Source organism: Tachyglossus aculeatus, chromosome 4 (assembly GCF_015852505.1).
Source record: "Tachyglossus aculeatus isolate mTacAcu1 chromosome 4, mTacAcu1.pri, whole genome shotgun sequence".
Classification (NCBI taxonomy): domain Eukaryota; kingdom Metazoa; phylum Chordata; class Mammalia; order Monotremata; family Tachyglossidae; genus Tachyglossus; species Tachyglossus aculeatus.
In genome coordinates, this window is record NC_052069.1 from 53,729,913 (window position 1) to 53,755,778 (window position 25,866).

The following is a 25,866-nucleotide window of genomic DNA, read 5'->3' on the forward strand; positions in this document are numbered from 1 at the left end:
TTTTTCCAGTCACTTCTGCATTGCCCTCATTTGCTCCCTGTAATCCCTGCCCGAAACCAAAGGACCTATATACATATCTGTAATTTATTTATTTATATTAATGTCTGTCTCCCCCTCTAGACTGTAAACTCACTGTGGGCAGGGAATGTCTGTTATAATGTTCTATTGTATTCCAGAGCTAATAGTATAGTGCTCTGCACACAGTAAGCACTCAATAAATATGACTGATTAAGGTATGGTGGGTTGAGTTGGGGAAAAGTCTTGAAGTAGACTGTGACAAATTTTGGATTAATATGAAGAGAGATAAGGTCATCTAGAGGAGGTTTTTGAAGAAAGGAGAGTTGTGGGACAAGTGATGGTTCACAAGAGTGTTGGAATAATGTTTCAGTTTTCTCTGAGAGGTGAAGTCTAGGGACTGAAGGGAGAATACAAAACTTGTCTGTAACTATATTTCCCAGAATTCGTTACCTATATTTACTAGATTCTAGAAATTGTAAAGGAGTTTGTAATCCAACAGAACGTGGGCATGCTCCCTGCTATTTTTCCTTAGTTCCAAAAATGGAGGTTTGGAGCACGGAGTTCTGGTTGGGGGGTAGGGAGGGAAGAGAAAGAGGGGGTGGAGGGGAGTGAAGGGAACATGAAACAAAACTGAGTCTGGTGTTCAAGGTTTAAGATCTGCCTGGAACCAAAATATATCTAGATAAGCCAGAGGTCCAGATTGGCAAAGACTGATGAATAGTCCTGTATTTTATTACTCCTCTATCATAGTGTTCATTGGACTTAATTTCCATTCCCTTGGACAGTATTATGATTTAAAGTATTTGAAATATATAATTTACCCGGTAAGCTATATCCTCTCATTTGGAGATCCATTACTTATATTCATTATTCAAGTTAGCCGCCAAATGCACTGGTCGGGATCTGTGAAAAATAGGCCTGTAGAAGGTTGCTTTTGTTTTCACTTTCAAATGGATCTGAGCACTTGAGTCCATATTCATAGCACTGCAATAGACATCTTTTGAGCTAGAATAGTGTATCTGTAAAATGAGGATTTAGACTGTGGGACAGAGACTATGTCCATTCAGATTATGCTGTATCTACCCTAGCTCTTAGTACAGTACCTGGTACATAGTAAGCACTTAAGAAATATCATTAAAAAATAAAAAGATGAGGAAACCAGGGCACAGAAAATTAAAGTGACTTGTGTATAGTCATACAGTAGGCAAGTGACAGAGTGAGGATTAGAACCGAGGTCCTTTGATTTCCAGGCCCAGGCTCTTTCTCTTAGGTTATGCTTCTGGAGAGTTCTGTTTGGGAAGAGAGGCTACATGCAGTGCAGTTCTCCTTCATCCAAGTGCCCAACTGGGGCCAGTTGTCTGCTGTCTCATTGTTGTCTCTTTGAGAAGCAGCGTGGCTCAGTGGAAAGAGCACAGGCTTTGGAGTCAGAGGTCATGGGTTCAAATCCCAGCTCTGCCAACTGTCAGCTGTGTGACTTTGGGCAAGTCCCTTAACTTCTCTGTGCCTCAGTTACCTCATCTGTAAAATGGTGATTAAAACTGTGAGCCCCCATGGGACAACCTGATCACCTTGTAACCTCCCCAGCGCTTAGAACAGTGCTTTGCACATAGTAAGCACTTAACAAATACCATTATTATTATTATTATTATTGTTATGAGTAATTCAATGTGCTAAAGAGGTTAGTGTCCATCTTACCTGTCAAACCAGAGTCAGGAGCAATTAACGAACAATGATCTCATCTCCAGTCTTGTGCCCATTGCTCAAGCTGTTCTTCTAGGAGAAGGTAGACTGACGAAAACTTTAATTTGTGGCGGCCATTCTGTTTCCTACATTAGGCTCCATTTGGTATCAATAAGTCCATCACTGATATTAATTGAGTGCTTACTGAGCGCTGATAACTATACTATGTGGTTGGGAAAGCCCAACCCAACAGAGTCAGTAGACACATTCCCTGCCCACCAGGAGATTTCAGTTTAGAAGGGGAGACATAGTAAAATAAATTACAGATATGTATATAAAGGCTGTGGTACTGAGGGTGGAGAAGCAGCATGGTCTAGTGGAAAGAGTATGGTCCGGGGAGTCAAGGAATATGGGTTCTAATCCCAGCTCCATCATTTAATAATAATAATAATTGTGGTATTTAAGTGCTTACTATTCATTCATTCAGTCGTATTTATTGAGTGCTTACTGTGTGCGGAGCACTGTATTAAGAGCTTGGGAAGTACAAGTTGGCAACATACAGAGACGGTCTCTACCCCACAACGGCTCACAGTCTAGAAGGGGGAGACAGACAATCAACTAATAAATCAATCAATCGTATTTATTGAGCGCTTACTGTGTGCAGAGCACTGTACTAAGTGCTTGGGAAGTACAAGTTGGCAACATATAGAGACAGTCCCTACCCAACAGTGGGCTCACAGTCTAGAAGGGGGAGACAGACAACAAAACAAAACATGCAGACAGGTGTCAAATCTGTAAGAATAAATATTGCTTACTATGTACCAAGCGCTGGAGTGGATACAAACAAATCAGGTTGGACATAGTCCCTGTCCCTCGTAGGGCTCACAGTTTTAATTCCCATTCTACAGATGAGGGAACTGAGGCACAGAGACATGAAGTGACTTGCCTAAATTCATACAGCAGACATGAGGCAGAGCCAGGAATAGAACCCATGACCTTTTGACTCCCAGTACTGTGCTCTATCTGCTACACTCTGTTGATTGTCTGCTGTGTGACCTTAGGCAAAGTCCTTAACTTTTCTGTGTCTCTGTTTCCTTATATACAAAATGGGAATTAAGACAGTGAGCCCCAAATGGGACATAGACTGCCCAACCTGATTGTTATATCTACCTTCATTCATATTTATTGAGTGCTTTCTGTGTGCAAAGCACTGTATTAAGCAATTGGGGGAGTACAATATAACAATAAACAGACATAGTCCCTGCCCACAATGAGCTTATAGTCTAGAGGGGGAGACAGACATTAATGTAAATAAATTACAGATATATAAATAAATTACCGATCTACCCCAGTGCTTAGTACGGTGCTTGGCACATATTAAGTGCTAAACAAACACTATTAAAAAATATCCAGTGCTTAAAAGGGTACGAATCCCAATGCATAAGTGATGCACAGTGAGTGGCAGTTAGGGGCAATGAGGGATTTCAGGGAAGGTCTCTTGGAGGAGATGTGATTTTAGGATGGCTTTGAAGGTAGGGGAAGTCTAACAGGAATCACTTGAAGCTAGATTTGTATTCAGGACAAAACGGCCAAGTAACATTTCTTTAAGTGTTCCATGAATTTACTCCTGAGGGATCAAGATGTAATTCATCTTCTCAAAGGGCCATCCACTCCATCCTATTTTATAAAATCAACATCCAAAACAAAATTCATTAAGACCATTTCAAGCAGTTATGCAAATTGTACACGAGTCTGCATGTAATGTGAAATACTTAAATCTTCATCAGACATTTTAGTACTTGAGAAATAAGTGAAATAGACCATTTGTGCTTAAAAATCAAAAGAATGACTTATGGCATAAAACAATGCGGAAAAGACTGCTTATGTTAGATATTGGTTTTTTTTTATTCAAATATGTAACCTATGAACTTCCCAGAAGCCAAATAAGGCATTGTGCACTTTATAGTGTAGGTCTATCTCTTTCCCTGGGTAATAATAATAATAGTATTTGTTAAGCGCTTACCCACTGGTTCTTGGAAAAATTCTCCTAGGAAACAGGAAGGCAAGGGAAATAGATGGTTGGAAAGGATAAATGTTTGAAATTCTTTTTACTGACTATGCCAGGTTGTCATGATAAAGTTTACATATCCACAAGCTTTTCTTAAGGGACTTGAGCTGTAGTGCCAAATTCAAAACTGACAGGACAAGAAAGAGCATTGAATTTTGCTCTCATTAATCTTGCCATATTCCTGGAAACTAGAGTTTTGCAAAATGGTAACTCCCCACCCCCAATTAACACCCCGCCCCCACAAAAAAACGGTGAAAATTGATGTTAAAATAGTCTTAAAGTCTCAATCCAGAAGTGCCAAGCTGGTGTATCCATATGGTCTGTGCATTTCAAAATTCATAAAAACCCAAAGCAACTAGACAGATGCCTGTGAGCATACAGATTTAAGCCAGATGTTGTCCCCCTTAGGAATTTAACATGTACAGACATCAGATCTTCCATTTCACATTTTGGTATTTCTACATATTAAACCCCAAGTGATTCAATCTCACTAAGTACCTTAAAAGTTCAGTAGTACCAGTCCAAGGCAACAAGTGTTCAGTCTTCCAGCATATTCTCACTGCTTGCATTTTTCTTGAGGAAATGCTTTAGTAGATAATGCATGGGGCTGGGAGAAAGAGAACCTAATCCCAGCTCTGCCACTTACCTGCTGTGTGACCTTGGGAGAGTCACTTATCTTTTCTGTGCCTCAGTCTCCTCAACTGCAAAATGGGGATTCAATACCTTTCCTCCCTCCTACTTAGCCTGTGAGACCCATATGGGACAAAGACTGTATGCAGCCTATTTAGCTTGTATCTACCCCAGAGCTTAGCACAGTGCTTGAAGCATAGTACGAGCATAACAAATGCCATTAAAAGAATAAAAAATAAACATCATCAATCCAATTTCCACTAGGGCTAACTAATGACTCTCAGAGTAGGAAATATAGTATTCCTACCCTGTGCCATGAGTGAAGTGGGCTTTTTTTAAAAAAAAATTATGGTATTTGTTAACCTCTCACAATACGGCAGGCATGGTACTGGGGCAGATACAAGCTAATCAGGTTGGACACAGTACATGTCCCATGTGGGACTCAAAGTCTTAATCTCCATTTTACAAATGAGGTAACTGAGGTACAGAAAAGTTAAATGACTTGCCCAAGGTTACACAGCAGATAAGTGGCAGAGCTGGAATTAGAACCCAGGTCCTTGGGGTCCAGGCCCATGCTCTTTTCACTAGGAGATGATGCTTCTCTATATTTAAGAATATATCGTGTTAGCTCCAACTAATCCCTTATTACTCCTGCTCCCCTCTGCATTGCCTATACACTTGGATTTGAACACTTTAAGCACTTACTATTCACTCAACCCTCAGCCCCACAGTACTTATGGATTTATATGTGATTTATTTTAATGTTTGTTTCCCCCACTCTAGTCAGGAAATGTGTCTACCAACTCAAACTCTATGGTATTGTATTCTCCCAAATGCTTAGTACAGTGCTGTGCACACCACAAGTGCTCAATCAATATGATTGATCCCAAAGTGAAGTGTTGTTTCTATTCACTCCCAAAATGTATACCCTCCATGTAGTCCTTGTTATTTCTTGAGGGGGTTCAATGGTTGAGGAAAAACTAGGTAGTGTGATTTTCTAGTACTACCCATCTCATTTATTTATACAAAAAAACTCAATTTTTTCTCCCTCTGTGTTAAATGGCCTATAACAAATTTCCAGTCATTCAATGACAAATCTTATTTAGAAACCAAGCTTTCTTGATTCAGATAAGGGGTCATCTGTATGCAGAGGAAAAAAAAAACACTTTTATTTCATTTATTTTTTTCTAGACTTTATTTGAAAAATACAGTACACAGCAGAGTATCCTTTATCACCGCTGCTTCACAGAGGAAACACATGGTAAATTGAACTGAACTATTGGCTGGGGTAGATCCTGAGAAGAGAGAGGGAGGCCAAGTTGGATGCTGAATAGAAACAGTCTCATAAAGAAGGCTCACCTCTTTTAACATAAAAGAGCCTTTTTAATCATCTTAAAAATCAGTTACAATGTCCATAGTTTGTCATGCAAAAAAAAAAAAAAATCATTTCCATTTTCAGGATGGCCAAATTTGTGGAGCCCAACATTTACTACATCCGACTGATACACATCTTCAGGTACCCTTGGATCTGTGTCTTTATCCATACCACTGTTACATGATAGTGATATTTTAAGCACGGTTTTTCTTTCACCTGAAGAAAATCATCCAGGCTAAGCATTCTGTGTCAGTTTCCAAACAGGGTTTCCCTTCCCTTTGGGATTTTTAGCTATTCAAGAATAGTGGATCTAAGCTGCCTTATAGGTTTTTATACAGCCTGTGGCCTCATTAGGAGCAATGGGCAGATTTTACCTGGCTGTGTTTTTAACTACAGCATTTTTTATTACAGACCTTTCTGCTGGTCAAAATGAGGACAATTGTGTAAAGTTGAATTTATGGTATATTTACTGTAAATAAAGCAAACTGCCAATGTTAAGGAGCAGACAGAAACTTCATGAATTTGTAAAATGGATTTGATTAGCCTTGGCCTAGCCCTGGTCACCCTTTTTCCGTTGCCTGAGAAACTGTTATTCCCTCTTTTCCGTTCCTCAATGGGTCTTGAAAGGTGAGCTATCTGTTCTGGACTTCTTCAACTGCTACTTGTGATTGAAAGGGAAATCCACGTTTATTCCAGCGAAATGGATTGAATTATAAAGAATTCTGAGACTGGAGGAGAGTTGAATTTTCAGTTTAATAGTACACTGGAATTAATCACTGCTGGTACTGGGAGAAAGGGGAAATCAATGCATTAATACAAGTGTACTTGACTCAAGTGGACAGGAGCTAGAGTTTCCCATTTCTAGCCATTCCTAATCCAGGTGGGGTGAGAGAAGTTGGCAGCACCCCAGACCAAGAAAACAAACAAAAAAAAATGTTGGGGCTTGTAAGGCAAGGAATTAAAGGGCAGTTAATGAGGTTCACTCCAGGATTTAAAGCATGATATGCAACCCCAAACTCATGCCTCTGAGGTCCAATACAGGTAGAGAGTGGATTAAGGAGCAGAGTGAGTGGAGTGACAGATAGTTCTGCTCCAAAGACAGTCCCAACCAAGCAGGGCTGTGTCTGCCCAAGACCACTAATCTACTAACACAGACCCGGCTACCTTAAAAACATTTTTAACTTTACTGCTCTGTTCTTTCAAGATTCCAAAATCAGTGTTGTAGAAGCACAGCTCTCATTTGGGGGATTTGGTGAACACATCCCTCTTCCCTTCAGCTAACTCCCTCCCAGAATTCCAGGGCAGAGCCAGAGATGCTGCCAAACACAGTCTTGTGATTTTTCACACCATGCAAAAGGCTAATCTAATGCGTCAGACACTTTTCCTCTCATTTACGGATCTTAGCTTTACAAGGACAAGGCCCAGAGGCCTTAACCTAGTTGGGAAAACATTTCTACCTGGGTGGGCAAAAATTAGACCTCACTGCTGTATTCCTCATGTTATAGCTATCTTAAATACAATGTATATTCAAAAACTATGAAGAATTCAACCACAATTGTCAGGAAAAAGTCCAAATAAATATTTTTAATTATAATACATTTCTTATTACAGTAAAAATTGGCATTTTCCCGTCAATAGCAGAAGCACCAGTCTTAGGATGTACAGGATGAATGATATATACGTGAAATACAGCATAATACCATGTGCAGTGTTTAAAAATAGAACCTAAATTTTTAGAAGTTTTACACACCGAAACCTGCCTGAAAGGAAACAACATGCGGAAAAAAACCCAAAACAAAACACACATAAAAGCCAATTCAAACCAAATATGACATACTGTTGAATTGAAACATGAATAATTAAAAACAACCTAAACTAACCTCAGAGTTCTCGTGTAGGAAACTGCCTATATTCAGGTTTCCTTTCACTGAGCTGGTGCAATTATTTTGGGGTAAAATAAAGTGAACCTATTAACTATATAAGAAGACTCCTTTAAAAGTTGACATGGATTTTAAAACTGTAAAAATGAGAATGGACCAGACTCTTTTTTCAACTTTGTTCTTGCTCTCAACGCCTTCTGGACATTATGTGTGAACGGTGAAAAGGGATGATGTCCAATGAAGTGAAAAAACATCCGCTTCAGCATCATGTGACTTCGGCGAAGGCAGTGATGTGGTTCTGTAAGTGAGAGGGGGAAAAACATCCAATCAGATTGGTGAGACAAAGTACTGCATGAGTTTAGCATCCTTTGAAATATTCTGAATGCTCTGACAAAGCAGAGTCTAACAACAACAACAAAAGGTTACAGTAGTCTTGTTTGTTTCTTCTCTAGCCAACACCCTTTACAGTATTCAACCCATATATTTATGGAATTGTACAATTTTAGCTGTCTCTGGTACTTATTTTTAAATGAATCAGAACAATGAACCAGACATATAATTGAAAAGAAAACGTGGGAGAAATGGAAATGACAAGGCAGCTGCTAATATTCAATTTCAACAGTAACAGAATTTTAACGCTGCTTGTTGGATTTTAAAATTAATTGCTCCCCCTGAGACATATGAGAATGAAGTGGTGAAAGGCTCTGGCTCAAATGACATTTACTAGTTGGCAAAAGTCATTTCTGAACATATCATTTCAATTTATTTGTATATGCTGTTATTCTGCTTTCTTCACCAGTGCAATAGTTAAGCTTTTGAAGTAAAACAGTGCATGTGAAGTCAGCTTAATAAGGATCTATGTGTGTCCTTTCTCAGTTTCAAAGCACAAACTTTAATGGAATGTTTAGGTTACAATTCATGTTGTCTGCTTTCATGGTTTTTAAAAGTGTTGTAATGAAGACCCTAAATTATTAGACTGACAGAGGTGATGCTTTCAAGTTCTTCTTTTCCAAAGAAAGCATACCTTACAGATTAATTTTAAAAGTGATGTATGCCATCATACTGGAACCCTGGCTTTGCAAAACAAAATGGCTTTATATTTTATGCTTTTATAAATTCTAATTGGGAGAAGCAAATAACCTTTATCAAACAGGGAAAACAATTTCTCCCATGTGTGAGTTACTGAAAAACCTGAAGAGAAGAATCTGAGTTTAAGACAATAGCTGTGATAAGCATAAGGATCAATAGTTATAATAATCTACTATAACAGTTTTTGGAGTGCCATAGAGCAAACACAGTGAATTAAAAAGTAACACACTAGTTACTTCCTTTGCCACTCTAAATTTCCTTGAGGTTGAAGAGAAGAATCAACGCTTCATAGAGTGCAGAATAGACATGGCTCTCTATTCTGGTTCCTTACAAGGAAACATCAATCAAACAATAATATCACCTGCTTCCAAATGGTCTGATAAAGAGTTTGGGAGAATTTACTATGTGGCATCTTTGATCCCTAGAAGGAAAGGTAAACAATCAATCATTGATGTTCATTTAGCGCTTACTCTGTGCAGAGCACTGTACTAAGCACTTAAGACAACAAAAGGCTTAACTGGGTACTTATCATTTTGGCTTGATTAAGAACAAGCCTTATCAAACTATCCTAGTTTCCAAGTTAGGGGGTCAGACTGGTTAGGCAAGAATAGCAATAAAACGATAAATGTCTCAAAATATTTGCCCAATTTGAAATATCCGTGTACATCATGATCTGCAGGATCTTCTAAAAATGGACAGTGATGTACTGCACACTGCTTCACATAAAATAGATTCTCAGTAGCATTTATTCAGAGTTAACGGTGTATGCACAGCACTGTACTAAGAACTTGGAAAATATGTGATAACAGAATTGGTAGAAATTGGTGTGATGACAGAATAATTATAGTCATTGCAAAAGCAGCTTCAGCAAACTTTTTTGGGAACTTTTGACCTAGAACATACCACTAATAGCTGCCTGATTGTACTGTCTCTTGTTTTTATATTTATTTTAGTTCCATTTCTTCTCTCACCCAAGACTCCCCAGTGATGTCCCCTAAAGAAGTTAGAGCCTTTTTCTTTTAATGGTATCCCTGAAGCACGTACTATGTGCCAGGTACTGTATTTAGCACTGGGATCGAGACAAGCTAATCAGGTTGGACACAGTCTATGTCCCACAGCGGGCTCACAATCTTAAACCCCATTTTACAGATGAGGTAACTGAGGCACAGAAAGTTAAGTGACTTGTCCAAGGTCACACAGCTGACTAGTTGGGGAGCACTTGCAGAGCAGTTCCTGTTTATATTTTAAAGATGCTTTGCTGTCTTTCAATTCTCACACTGCATCTACAGCCAAATCTTTCTGGTTCATCAAAAAAACGATCTCCTACATCTACCCCTGCCTCTCCCTCAAAACAAACTCTAGCCAAAGCACTACTAGCATAGCACTCCATCACCTTTGCTAGTCTCCCTGCCTCAAGCCTCACCAATCTAATTAGAATAATAATAATAACAACAGTACTTGTTAAGCACTTACTTTGTGCCAAGCACTTTTCTAAGCCCAAGAGTAGATACAAGTTAATCCGCTTGGACACAGTTCCTGTCCCACATGGGGCTCACCCTCTTAATCCTCATTTTACAAATGAGGCAACTAAGGCACAGAAGTGAACTGATTTGTTCAAAGTCACATGCGGACAGGTGGTGGAGGCAGGATTTGAACCCAGTCCTCTGAACCCAGGCCCATACACTTTCCACTAAGCCACACTACTTTTGTACTATAAGTTGCTGGATAGATCATCTTCCCAAAATATCATTCTGTCCACTGGCTCCCTATATTCTCTGTAACAAGAAAAAACTCCTCAAAAATCACTTTTAGGCTCTTGTTCATTCATTCATTCATTCATTCATTCATTCAATCGTATTTATTGAGCGCTTACTGTGTGCACAGCACTGCACTAAGCGCTTGGGAAGTAGAAGTTTGCAACATATAGAGACGGTCCCTACCCAACAGCGGGCTCACAGTCTAGAAGGGTGAGACAGACAACAAAACAAAACGTATAAACCAAATAAAATAAATAGAATAAATATGTACAAGTAAAATAGAGTAATAAATATGTACAAACATATATACATATATACAGGTGCTGTGGGGAGGGGAAGGAGGTAAGGCGAGGGGGATGGGGAGGGGGAATAGGGGGAAAGGAAGGAGGGGGCTCAGTCTGGGAAGGCCTCTTGGAAGGCCTCCTCTTGTCCAACCCTCCTCCCATTTTGACATATATGCTCTCTTCAGTGATTTCTTCTCAACTTAATCTTTATCCCCTCCAACCACACCTTCTAGCTGTTCCTCTCGATCTTCTCGTCACCATCCCTCTCACTCACACTGTTTCCCCAGCTTGAAACTCCCACCCTCATAGAGTCTGCCAGACTACAACCCTCTCCAGTTTTTAAAATCCTACTGCACGCCCCCCTCCTACAACACGCCTTCCTCGATTAATTCCCAGTATCCCACATCAAATAAGTCCACACCAGCTTTCTCTGCCACATCTGTCTTTATGTATCCTCATCATAAGTACAAACTGTACATTCAATTATTTAATTCTGTGTGTAAAGACTTGTAGGTCTGTCTCTCCGTTTACAGTGTGAGCTCCTTGTGGATTGGAACTGTTTTGCTTGTAGCTCCCAAGGTTTCCTATAATAATAATAATCATAGCATTTGTTAAGTGGTTACTAGGTCCCAAACACTGTTCTAAGCACTGGGGTAGATACAGGGTAATCAGGTTGTCCCACGTGGGGCTCTCACTTTTTTAGTCCCCATTTTACAGAGGAGGTAACGGAGGCACAGAGAAGTTGCCCAAGGTCATTCAGCAGACAAGTGGCAGAGGCGGGACAGCCAGTGGACATTCAAATACATTCTACTGATTTCTTAAAAACATTGTTTTAACACCACTATAACTGGAATTTGGGCCTGGTGTCTATAGCAGCTGAGAGGTACAGCTGAAAGGAAAGGGGACACCAAACCACACAGGTTTGGGGAAAGAGGGGAATCTGGAGCATCACCCAATTAAAACATCAGTGATCATTTGTAAATGGGTATAAAAGGGATGGAGACTGTGCAAATGGGAACAAACCTCCCTACCTTTAATAGGGGAAGTAGGACATGTACTGAGGCTTTTCTGGCAGGAGGAACAGGGTGGTCTTGTCCTCTAACACCCCCCATACATAATTTTGCTACCCCCAAAGTAAACCAGAACACAATGCTATTTACCCATGAGTTAGTAACTTTTTTCCCTTTTCTTTACCACTTTTGCTTTTCCCCACCCCTTATAAGAAGCCTATAGCAGGCCTTCAGGTACACAACCGATTAGATTTCCAGATGACTGACAATTAAGATCAAGAAGAAGAGTGTTCTAGTGGAAAGGGCACAGGCCTGAGGTTAGATGACCTGGGTTCTAAGGCCATGTACCTGCTGGGTGACCTTGGGCAAGTTGTTCAGTTCCCCCATTGGTTACATGGGAATAAAAATCCTAATCCATCCTACTTACACAGGGGACATGAACTGTGTCCAACCTGATTATCTTATCTACTTCAGCACTTCGTACAGTGTTTGAATCATAGTAAGTTCTTAATAAATACCATGATTATTATTTGCACAGAATACCTCCTTTGGAGAGAACAATAAGGGGAAAGAGTTGAGCACCTGGGGTCTTTTCCAGCTTCTCCTTCAGCCATAAACATCAGTAATATTCATTCAATCTTTCAATTGCATTTACTGAACACTTACTGTGTGCAAAGCACAATACTAAGCTCTTGGGAGAGTACAATATAACTATAAACAGACACATTCCCTGCCCACAGTGAGCTCAGAGTCTTGAGGGTAATTTCAGTATTTAAGTGCTTACTATTTGCCATGCACTGTTCTAAGCACTGGGGTGGATCAGCTTGGAGACAGTCCCTGTCTCAATTCCCATTTTACAGATGAGGTTACTGAGGCAAAGAGAAGTTAAGTAACTTGCCCAAGATCACATAGCAGACGTCCCAGAGGAGGGATTAGAACCCATGTCCTCTCCTAGGCCTGTGCTCTTTCCACTAAGCCATGCTGCTTCTCTGCTGATGGTATTACATTAAACTCTCAGAACTGCAACAAATTCTGTGTTTTAGTAGTTTTTTTTCTTTAATGGACCAAATTTAATACAGCCAACTAATTCTTCATGTTCATATAAAAGTACACATACTACATAAACATGCTAGGGCTTTGGGCTTTTTGAAAGAGCTTAGGACCAAAAAAATGTTTGTCATGGTTGTGTTTTGGCAACATCTTCCTCTTAATCTACTGATTCTTATTGAATCCAAGATTTCTATAGCACAGTTTGGTTTTACTGGGTGCATTTCTTGAACCCTGAGAATAGCTGTCTGAGGGAATTTGAGTCTCTACTTCTCTACAGCTCTGAACAGGTGGAGAGAGGTATGAACAGGATGACCATTAAGCTAATGAGTCCATGCAAGAATAAGAAAGAGAAGCAGTGTTATCTACTGGTTTTAGCCTGGGGGTCAGAAGGACTTGGATTCTAATCCCTGCTCTGCCACTTGCTGGTTCAGTGACCTTGGGCAAGTCACTTCTCTGTACCTCAATTACCTCATCTGTAAACTGGGGATTAAGACTGTGAGTCCCATGTGGGACAGGGTCTGTGCCCAACCTGATTTGCTTGTATGTACCCCATCATCTAGAAGAGTGCCTGTAACATTGTAAGTGCTTAAATCCCATTAAAAAAGAGATCAAAAAATTAGATATCACCTAATGACAGTACTAAGTTGAATTATATACAACAGCATCATTAATAATAATAATAATAATAATAATCAAAGGAAGCGTGGCTCAGTGGAAAGAGCACGGACTTGGGAGTCAGAAGTCAGGGGTTCAAATCCTGCCTCTGCTGCTTGTCAGCTGTGTGACTTTGGGCAAGTCACTTAACTTCTCTGTGCCTCAGTTACCTCATCTGTAAAATGGGGATTAAGATTGTGAGCCCCACATGGGACAACCTGATCACCTTGTATCCTCCCCAGCGCATAGAACAGTGCTTTGCACATAGTAAACGCTTAACAAATGCCAAAACTATTTATTATTATTTAAAATTATTTATTTTACATCAGCTGTTCTAATGGAAAGCAAAAGCCAGAACTGCATTTCTCTTCTACAGAACCCCTTTTCTGAAAAACAGCTTCCCTAACTGAAAAACTAGTTGAACTGTTTAACAAAGGCATCACTGTGGCCTGAGAATCAGGGCATGCAAGGGTAATAATAGACAATACTAATAGACAACAGTACCAACACAAGGTTTAAACAATTCAAAAATGCAGGCAAAAAGTTCCAACTAAAGAGATGAGAAATAGTCATACCACTCCTTAAATTGGGAATACAACTCACCAGTACACTGAGGCACTACTACATTCAGTGGTTTTAACTGCAAGGACACAGTATGAATCGAGTGAAAAGAACAGTGAAATGTTTGAAATGAAGGCTTCTGAAAGAATTCATTTAAATCCACAGCAAATAGGAAAGCCAAACCGCTACATGCCAAACCTTGAGTGCAGGCTTCCCTAGGGAAAAATAGCACTTCCTTTGTGCAAGCTCGTAAATTCCTAATTGTTAATTGTGAATTCTAAAATTCATCTGGTTTTCAAAAGCAGCAAATTGTAACAGAACTCCTGCACTCCATTTCCCCCCTTCCCTTCCTTCTCAATATTTACACCCATGGGATATTTTGAAAAATGGATTAAAAATCATCAATACTACTTATGCCCTGTCAATTGAGCCTGCACAAAAGGAACGTCTGGCCTGAATCTGGTTTATTTGGAAACCAAACCCACACACAACCAGTGCGCTCTTGCGCACATACGTTTATTGCCTTGTAATCTGAAGGTGCTCAAAGCGATTGATTCCACTTATCCAGGTGAAGAACCTAGCGAGGCAGTCTTTAAAGGACCTGTCCTGTATTGTTTCTTCTTGACCACTGTCAACACCGTGGTTGGGTAGCACCTATAAACACGTATTAGGGTAGACATATTTCACCATTACCTTTTCTATTTGGTATCCCACCTTCATCAAATGGTCTGTCCTGTAAATGTTGACTGGGACCCCTTCCAAACAGTTTTAATTGTATTTTGATTAGGAGCAGTCAGTCTGGGGCAGATTTCCCATAAGAGGGCTCACCACCAACCTCTCGCCCATGTTCTGCCTCAAGTGCTCTCCCCCGCTTTGGGGCCTTATTGGAGGCACATTTCCTCCAAGAGGCCTTTGCTGACTAGTCTTCTATTCCTTTTCTTACACTCCCTTCTGCGTCGCACTGACTTGCCACCTTTATTCATCCCCCCAAACCACCCAACCCCAGCCCCACAGCACTTACATACATATCTGTATTTATTTATATTAATGTCTGTCTCCTCCTCTAAACTGTAAACTTGTTCTGGGCAGGGAATGTGTTGGTTGCATTGTTATTTTTGTACTCTTCCAAGTACTTAGTACAGTGCCCTGCACACAGTAAGTGCTCAATGAAAATTATTTAATAACTGATTGATTTACACCTGCAATGAAGCCACTCCTTGGATATAGCCTTGTGGCCCACTAGACGTTTGCCTACTATTGAAAAAGCTTTAGCCATCCACCTCTACTCCTCTTATTTGGAGTTTGGGACAAGAAAAAAGTCATGGAATATTTTTCTTGGCCTCTCTTGATTTTCACCAGTATTTCCTTTGTTTAAGATTGGCCGAGAAGGTGAAGCAGTACAAACCGGCAGCTAGTGAAATAAATATTTTAACCTCTGCCACTCCCCCCCGACCCCCCACTTTTGGACTGTAAGCTTGTTGTGGACAGGGATGTCTACTAACTCTGTTGTATTGTACTCTCTCCCAAGTGCTTAGTTCAGTGCTCTGCACACGGTAAGCACAAGAAATATCATCGATTGATGGAAAAGGAAGCCTAATTGGAATACATCTCTGCCCAATAGTGCCCCTAAAAGTCCCCACTGGGGGGTGGGAACTCTATCCTATCCTCCATTCATTCATTCAATCAATCGTATTTATTCAATTGTATTTATTGAGCGCTTACTGTATGCAAAGCACTGTACTAAGCGCTTGGGAAGTATAAGTTGGCAACAAATCAATGTCCAGAACCAACTGATAAGCAGTTTCTGAGGTGGATTCTGTCTAAATAATAATAATCATCATCATGAGGCCAGCTCAGCTTGCAAGAATAGTCTCTCCCTTGGTGTGAATAAAAGCACCATGAATTTGTATGCTTGTATATCCATATGCTTCATATGGTTCAAGTCCAAGCTCTGCCAATTGTCAGCTGTGTGACTTTGGGCAAGTCACTTTACTTCTCTGTGCCTCAGTTATCTCACCTGTAAAATGGAGATTAAGACTGTGAGCCCCCTGTTGGACAACCTGATCACCTCTTGTAACCTCCCCAGCACTTAGAACAGTGTTTTGCACAAAGTAAGCTCTTAATAAATGCCATTATTATTATTATTATTATTGTGCCCCTTCTTTGAACAAAATCGTCAGAATAAACAAAAATAGCTTAGTTTTCCCTTAGAATCAGTATACATCAATACAAAGTGATTGTGCTATACCATTTGTTTTAAACATCTGTGAGGAGATGATGAGTGTGCACGAAATTCATTTATCCCACTAATAGAATAGCTGCAGAATGAATGGGGATGAAATGAAAAAAAAATGACCAGAGTTATTAATGTATTTTCAAAGAATCCCTCTGGTTAGCAAAGTCTGTCATGAAATCCCAAATCCTGGCAAGGCTAGGCAAATGGGCAGCCAGACACTACCTTGTTTCTTGACTACAGATCAATTGTTCACCAAAGTTACAAACATATTACAGAACATCTCAAGTGGCTAATATATATTATGAAATAAATTAGTCAGTACTTGATATCTATTCAATAGTCACTTAGTCATAGCAGTTGCAGCAGTAGTCCAATTTGCCTGTATCCACCCCAGTGGATACAGTACAGTGCCTGCCACATAGTAAGCACTTAACAAATACCACAATTCATTCAATCGTATTTATTGAGTGCTTACTGTGTGCAGAGCACAATTAGCAGTATCACTAGTAGTAATGGCATTTATTGAGCACTCATTTGGTGCAATGCACTGTGTTATGCCCTAGAGGCTGGACTATATTCCAAAACCTGCATGTGATACCCTTACCGAGGAAAGTAAACGGTTTTTATCTATGACCTCATTCCTGCCTCAGCATTTATCCAGATGCTTTCAGGTTTTCCAGACTCACATTCAATCTGCTTCAATCTTGATCTGCCTAACTGACCAATGAAGGGTCTCCAGAATCCCAGGCAAACTGGTTGAGGAAGGAGGGGAAGACGGGGGAGGGCCTGACCCCAAATTATTCATTTTGGGAGAAATAAAGCAAAATCATTCTGGAGCAGTTCAGATGATACTACAGTGATTGCTTCTGTTTTCCCTCCTAGATCAAAAGTCAGACTTATACTAAGAGCCCCAAAGGCTTCCCCAGTTCCTTGGGCTGTAATGGACACCTTGGGCTGTAATGGACATCATTTATCTGAAGCGAGTACAAGAGTCAGCACCCTGGGATAGCAGCGGGAAGTCAAGAGCTATACCTGAGGTGGCTTCTTAGGGGGAAAAACAATAATTCCTAGAAGACATGCTTTAATGCTAATTTACAACAAAGAGTTAATGACATGTCTCACTATCATTAGTGGCCTTTGGAACATTAAAAATCCCACTGTTTCTGTTATTTTCCTAACAAATACTTGTTTTGTCTTTGGCAAACACTCCCACTATCTCTGTTTCTCAAATCCTATGGTACCAAGAGGGGATATGGAATTTTCAGTGGAAATTCTAAGGAATGGGATTAGACAGGTGTGTCTTCTCCGAGTTGTTCAAGAGCAGTCCTTCCTGGAAGAGGGGGTGGTGGGGAGGAGAATGACATCTGGCTTGTCAGGAAGCAGCATAACCTATTACAAAGAGTGTGGGGCTGGGCGTCAGTTAACCTGGGTACTAATTCTGGCTCTACCACTTGCCAGTTGTTTGACCTTGGGAAAAGTCACTTAACTTCTCTGTGCTTCAGTTTCCTCACCTATATAATTGGGAATTCAATATCTGTCTTGCCTGCTTGGATTGTAAACCCAATCTGTCTTCAGCCTGATTAACTACCAATCATTTAGTACAGCGCCTGATACAGAGAAAGCACTTTACAAATACCAACATTATTATTATTCTCTATATTGTACATAATGTATATCATAAAATATATATTTATAGTCATCTCTTCAGAAGCCCTGCTGTAGAGGATGGTTAAGGTTAACAGGGACAACTGAAAGCTTCGATTTGACCTACCGTTTAAAATGTCAACGTTTTATAGACCAGCTTTATCCTGCTGGTCACTAATTTAATTAGCTTTTCTGTTGTCGAAGGAAATGTAGGTTCTATTCCCAGTCTGCCTTCTGGAGCTCTGCCATCAGTGGTAAAGACGTGTTGCTAAATTGTACTTCCCAAGCACTTAGTACAGTGCTCTGCACACAGTAAGTGCTCAATAAATTTGACTGAATGAACGTGTGGCTGAAGAGTTGCCTAGGGCATTGTACGAAGTGGACAGGCCCAACAGAAATCCTGAAAAATAGCTAACAAGGGCAGAAAAGTCCAGAGAGTCTACCAAGAAATCACCTGCTGGATCATGGTACGGCACTGATGCTCCGCTGAGGTCACGTGCCCATGGCAGGGTGTTACACTCCTGACTGTGTACTCTATCACTGCAGGCCATGGCAGGGACGGGAGAGCATGAGTGGCAATCCGCAAGCAGTTACTATTATCCCACGAAACTGTAAGTTGGTCATGGGCAGGGAATGACTCTACCAACTCTGTTCTATTCTCCCAAGCGCTTAGTACAGTGCTCTGCACACAGTAAGCGCTCAAGAAATACCATCGATTTAAATGACTGATGAGGATTATAATAAATTATTTCATGCAGGTTCTCTGTCCTGAATCCTTAGGATGGAGGGTTCGTCCATCGGTACTGACGGGAGACACAATCATCATATAATGAATTCTATAATTTGAAGAGGACTACTTGTTGGAGCAAATGTGCTGAAATCTATATCAGACATGATGACAGTGGAGTACACCTACATTTACTGGGATGAGGAGGAGATTAGGTTAGCAATTGTCAAAATTAGATACATCCAAATAATACATTATTTTTAAAGGTAAGTTTATGCAATTTCAATTGGAAAAGTGATATAAAATAAGAAAAGCCCAAGGGGACCAATGGAATACATTTGCAAAGTATTACTATGGTGTGTGAATATTAATAAGACACGGATTTCATCCACAAATATTTTAAGGTGATTACGAAATTCATTATGCAAAATTTAAAAAAATAAAGAAAAAGGCATATGATGCTAGTTACCTCAAAATAATTTGTCAGTACCAAAAATTTAGGTAAAAATGGGTAACATATTGGTCTCCTTATTTACATTCATCTATTCGAACAGCCGATCTTTAAGGAAATTGTTTTGACAAGGTCCCAGCTCCAATTTACATAACTGCAGAGCAGTCGGCATTGTGAAAAAGCATCTGAATACTAACTAGATTACAATGGCTATTCATTCACAGCACGCTAAAATCTCAAAAGATTCTATTTACAGGAGGCTTATTTGTTTTGGCATAAAGCCACCTTTTTTGCTGTTGCTATGACACTAATGTATGCATCATGTGTTGCCAACTTGGTACTTCCCAAGCACTTAGTACAGTGCTCGGCACACAGTAAGCGCTCAATAAATACGATTGATTGATCATTTTATACTGGAAAGTTTCAGTCAGATAAACTCTATGATAAACTGTATGTATTGATTTTTAATTCTGGAATTGCATTTAATAAAGTAGAGCAATTACAACTTTTCCCACCACCCCTTTCCACACTCTTACAAACAATGGCTTGCCTGGGCAGATGGTAAACTCCTTAGGGTCAGGAACCTGTCTGCTAATTCTGTCGCACTGTAGTCTCCCAAGCACTTAATTCAGTGCTCTGCCCATAGGAAGCACTCAGTAAATACCACCAATTGACTGATTACCCTTCTCTTGGTCTCCCAGCTCCAGACTCACCCCCACCCAATCTATCCTACATGCTGCTACATGGATTATCTTCCTAAAGCATTTCTTAGTCCACAGTTCTCCTCTTCTCAAGACAACCCAGTCTTCCAGTGTCTCTTTAAATCAAATAAAAACTCAACACAATTGGTTTCAAAGCTCCCCAGCATCTGGTCTCCACCTTATCTACCTGCTTTCATCATTTGCTATTCTCCAACTTGCTGTCTTCAATCCTCTCAAGCTATCCTACTAAGCTGTATTTTGGTCATTTTTGCCGGCCCCCATTTCCTTGCTCATGCCATTTTCCCTGCTTGGAAATCCCTTACTCCCCACATCAGACTACAGTCTTCTCCATACTCAAATCCCTCCTTAAATTCCACTTCCTGTATCAGCCTTTCAGCTATCCCTTGCATTAACAAACTTTATTTAGTAAAACAGTTTAGCCTAGTGGAAAGAGCATAGGGCTGGGAGTCCAGCTGGGTTCTAATCCCAGCTCCATTACTTTCCTATTATGTGACCTTTAACAAGTCACTTAACTTCTTTATGCCTCAATTCCCTCATCGGCAAAATGGGGATTCGATTTCTGTTCTACCTCCTATTTACACTGTGAGCCCCATGTGGAACCTGATTAATTTAGGACAATGCTTGGCACATAATAGGCACTTAAAAAATACCACAGTTATTAATCAATCTTATTTGAGGGCTTACTGTGTGCAGAACACTTGTACTAAGAACTTGGGAGAGTACAGTATAACTGAGTTGGTATACTATTATATTATTATATGTGCCTGCTCAGTTTATGTTGACAATGTTGTAAATATTCTTATGTTGATTTTCCCCATTAGAATTTAAGTTCCTCATGGGCAGGAAATGTGTCACTTCATTATTCTGGACTTCCCAGGCACCTAGTACAGTACACTTCACCAAGTGGGCATTCAATAAATGCTAGCATTACTACTACTACTACTACTATCTATAATGGAAGGAAAAGCACAACTCGAAACTTTGGAAGTAGCCATCTCATAATAATAATACAATAATGGTGGCATTTATTAAGAGCTTACTATGTGCAAAGCATTGTTCTAAGCGCTGGGGAGGTTACAAGGAGATCAGGTTGTCCCGCAGGGGGCTCACAGTCTTAATCCCCATTTTACAGATGAGGGAACTGAGGCCCAGAGAAGTTAAGTGACTTGCCCAAAGTCACACAGCTGACAATTGGTGGAGCCGGGATTTGAACCCCTGACCTCTGACTCCAAAGCCCATGCACTTTCCACTGAGCCACTCATAACATATGAATGTGACAAGGGAACGGTAACTCCAAATATGGTGACAATATAAGATTCTATTTATTTAATTTTGTAAATATGGTTTTTTTTGTTCTGTCTCCCCCTTCTAGACTGTGAGCCCACTGTTGGGTAGGGACCGTCTCTATATGTTGCCAACGTGTCCTTGCCAAGCGCTTAGTACAGTGCTCTGCACACAGTAAGTGCTCATCAGCGCTTAGAACAGTGCTTTGCACATAGTAAGCGCTTAATAAATGCCACTAAGAAACATATGATTGAATGAATGAATGAATGAATGAAATATCATGAGAACCTGCGTGGTCAAGTGGAAACAACGTGGGCCTGGTAATCAAAAGGAACTGGGGTCTAATCCTGGCTCCACCACTAATCCATTGTGTGACCTTGGTCAAGTCACTTAACTTCTCTGTGCCTCAGTTACCTCATCTATAAAATAGGGATTAAGACTGGGAGCTCCAGGTGGGACATGGACTGTGTCCAACTCGATTTGTTTGTATTTACCCCAGCGCTTAGTACAATGTTGGCATAAACAAATGAGGGTATCATAGTTGTCTTTTGTACTCAAAAACACTACTGATGGTGAAGTTCAATCAGTAGTATTTATTGAGCACTTACTGTGTGCCAAGCACTGTACTAAGCGCTTGGGAGAGTATAACAAAACACAGTTGGGATACGCAAGCTCTACCCACAAGTAGTTTATAGTCTACAGGAAGTTCACCTGTAATAATAATAATAATAATGATGGCATTTGTTAAGTGCTTACTATGTGCAAAGCACTGTTCTAAGCGCTGGGGAGGATACAAGGTGATCAGGTTGTCCCATGTGGGGCTCACAATCTTCATCTCCATTTTACAGATGAGGGAACTGAGGCTCAGAGAAATGAAGTGGCTTGCCCAAAGTCACACAGCTGACAAGTGGCAGAGCCGGGATGAGAACCCATGACCTGTGTGCCTGTAAAGGCCAAAGCAAGATCCACAGTCCTGATCTGATCACACTGGACATGTAAAAACCTGACCCATGTTAAATTGTTGTATTTACAGTTTATTGCGCCTGGCACTGTTTTCTCTTTTGCCTCCTTGTCATTTTTCCACAGGAAGATGTTGCTCCCAAAGAGCCACTACCTTCCGGATGTCAGTGCACATTCGGGTCTTTTCTCAGCATCTGTTAACTGTGTCCTTTAAACCTCAGATGGCCCAAGCAGGGAAATCATAAATAGGATGTAAGAGTCGACCACCCTATTTCCCAGTAATCGATGGTAATTTATCTCTGGACCCTCAACCTATTTTACCAACACAACAAATCCTAAACCTCGGAGAGTTTAAGAGCTTTCCCAATTAATCCTTTTCCCCAGCTCTTCTGCGTCATCTATGCACTTGAATCTGATTCTTTTAGGCATTTGGTAGTCACCTCAGCCTCAGCCCCACAGCACTTACATACATAACTGAAAATTATTTATTTAATTAAAGTCCGTCTCCCCCTCTAGACTGCAGGCTCGTCATGGGCAGGGAACATATCTACCAACTCTACTGGACTGTACTTTCCCAAAAGCTTAGCAGTGTTCTGATCCCAGCAAGAACTAAGTAGAAGCAGCATGGCCTAGTGGAGAGAACATGGGCCTGGGATTCGGAAGGACTTGAGTTCTAATCCTGCCTCTGCCAGTTGCTTGCTGTGTGACCTTGGAAAGAGCACAGGCTTGGGAGTCAGAGGACATAGGTTCTAATTCCAGCTCCGCCACCTGTCTGCTGTGTGACCTTGGGCAAGCCACTTAAATTCTCTGTGCCTTAGTTACCACATCTGTAAAATGGAGATTAAGACTGTAAGACTGCTCAGAGAAGCAGCGTGGCTCAATGGAAAGAGCCCGGGCTTTGGAGTCAGAGGTCATGGGTTCGAATTCAGGCTTCTCCACGTCTGCTGTGTGACCTTGGGCAAGTCACTTAACTTCTCTGAGCCTCAGTTACCTCATCTGTAACATGGGGATTAAGAATGTGAGCCCCACGTGGGACAAACTGATCACCTTGTATCCCCCCCAGCACTTAGAACAGTGCTTTGCACATAGTAAGCGCTTAACAAATGCCATTATTATTATTATTATTAAACCCCACATGGGAGAACCTGATTACCTTGTATCTACCCGAGTGCTCAGAACAGTGTTTGGCATAGAGTAAGCGCTTAACAAATACCATAATTTCTACTTATCTTTTCTGTACCTCAGTTTTCTCAATTGTAAAATGCGACTACCTGTTCTCCCTCTTACTTTGATTGTGAGCCCCATGCAGGACAGGGACTGTGTTTGACATAACTTGAGCCTACCCTAGTCCTTAGAACAGTTTTTGACACACAGTAAACTCTTAATAAATACCATAAAAATAAAATAAAATAAATACCATTGACTGAATGATTTTAGGGCAGAGAACTATAGCAATCAAATCCACAAAGCAGACTTCTATTCTCTGAGAAGCCACACAACTTTTGCATGTAGGGTTGTGCAGGTCCTCAGGCTGTCCATAGGATGAATTTTTACTGCCTAGTGTATACTACTGGAAGGGTCCTGGATATGGGCATTAGCCTTTTCTTAAACTCTTTGCTTGGAAATTCTTTTTTCCTGTCAAGCCCCACCTCTGATGTTATCTTTGTCATTATACTTTACAAATTCATTTTCTCCAGATCAACTAATTTGAGATCAAGATAATGTGCGTTTTGCATAAGACTTTCTGTTTTCCTGTTCCCAGGTGACATCAGTTAAACATTTTTCAAGGAATATTCTTTTCAATACTTATGCTCCTCCCCACCTCCCTACAATGACTGAAAAGATATGTTTTCATAATCAATCAATCAATCATATTTTTTGAGTGCTTACTGTGTGCAGAGCACCACTAGAGAAGCAGCATGGCTCAGTGGAAGGAGTACGGGCTTGGGAGTCAGAGGTCATGGGTTCTAATCCCGGCTCTGTCGCTTATCAACTGTGTGACTTTGGGCAAGTCACTTAACTTCTCTGTGCCTCAGTTACCTCATCTGGAAAACGGGGATTAAGACTGTGAGCCTCATGTGGGACAACCTGATCTCCTTGTATCTCCCCCAGCGCTTAGAACAGTGCCTGGCACATAGTAAGCGCTTAAAAAATACCAAAATTATTATTATTATTATTACTAAGCGCTTGGAAGAGTACAATATAACAGAGTTGTAGAAACGTTTCCTGATCACAAGTTTACAGTCTAGAGGGGGAGACAGACATTTATATGAAAAAATAAAATATGGATATGTACGTAAGTGCTGTGGTGTTAAGGGATGGGTGAATAAAGGGAGCAAATCCAAGTGCATGAGAGATTCAAAATAGGTTCCTTGCTTCAGTATGAATAGTTAATTAGTCAATCAATCAATTCTCACGGCAGCATGGCCTAGTGGATAGAGCACAGGACTGGGAGTCAGAAGGTCACGGGTTCTAATCCTGCCTCCACTACCTGTCTACTGTGTGACCTTGGGCAAGTCACTTAATCCCTCCATGCCTGTTTCCTCATCTGTAAAACGGGGACTAATGTGGGCCTGATGTGGTACCGGGACTCTATCCAACTCGATTTGCTTGTGTTCCCTCCACGGTACTTAGTACAGTGTCTGGTACATAGTAGGTGTTTAACAAATACCAATATTATTATTATTATTATTATGTGAGATTTCTATGTCCATGTGAGGAGTTATATAGAAACTTGGAGAAAATTCAAAGGACAACATGAAAGAGAAGCAGCGTGGCTCAGTGGAAAGAGCCTGGGCTTTGGAGACAAAGGTCATAGGTTCAAATCCCGGCTCCATCACTTGTCAGCTGTGTGACTGTGGGCAAGTCATTTAACTTCTCTGGGCCTCAGTTAACTCATCTGTAAAACGGGGATTAAGGCTGTGAGCCCCCCGTGGGACACCCTGATCATCTTGTAACCTCGCCAGTGCTTAGAACAGTGCTTTGCACATAGTAAGTGCTTAATAAATGCCATTATTATTATTATTAATGAAAGGAGTGAGATAAATAGCAAAAGCCAAATCCTGCTTGAAGGAGTGTAAATCTATCTGTTTTTAATAACCAGTGCAGGTGTTCACTTACTGAATGAGGCGATGTGCCCAGTGTCTAAGCAGTGGCCTAGTAATTGATTATCCTATTGTCTGACAATGGTTCTGAAAGATGTACCTTTACTACTTTGTTCAATACTGAGTGCTGAACTGATCACTGTGTAACTGAACACTTTCACTTAATAAGCCAGCCAGTGTTGGACAAAAGTGACATCCAACACACCCAGGCAGTGAAGCAGGCCCGGAGGAACAAGAAAGAAGAAAAAGAAGAAGCTTGTATAGTGGATATAGCACAGGCCTGGGAGTTGGAAGGATCTGGGTTCTAATTCCGGCTCTGCCACATAATAACAATAATGATGGTATTTGTTAAGCACTTACTATGTGCCAAGCACTGTTCTAAGTGCTGGGGGGGAATACAAGGTAATAAGATTGTCCCATGTGGGGCTCACAGTCTTAATCCCTATTTTACAGATGAGGGAACTGAGGCACGGAAAAGTTAAGTGACTTGCCCAAAGCCACACAGCTGACAAGTGGCGGAGTCAGGATTAGAAGCCATGACCTCTGACTCCCAAGCCCAGGCTCTTTCCACTGAGCCACGCTGCTTCTATGTGACCTTGGGCACGTCACTTAAATTGCCTCGGCTACCCTGTCTGTGAAGTGGGGATTAAGAATGTAAGCTCTATGTGGGATAAGGACTGTG

General features: G+C 40.7%; 1 protein-coding gene across 2 annotated transcripts in view; it reads right to left on the reverse strand.

Annotated features, from left to right (window-relative positions):
* Positions 1-5,589: 5,589 nt before the first annotated feature.
* The window catches only part of PLPPR5 (phospholipid phosphatase related 5), a 113,352-nt gene continuing 93,075 nt past the window's right edge, over positions 5,590-25,866 (reverse strand). For both annotated transcript variants that reach the window (XM_038745260.1, XM_038745261.1), the window contains exon 6: positions 5,590-7,949. In XM_038745260.1, coding sequence (XP_038601188.1) covers positions 7,917-7,949 — 33 coding nt within the window. In that variant the 3' untranslated portion in view covers positions 5,590-7,916. The remainder of the gene's footprint in view (positions 7,950-25,866) is intronic.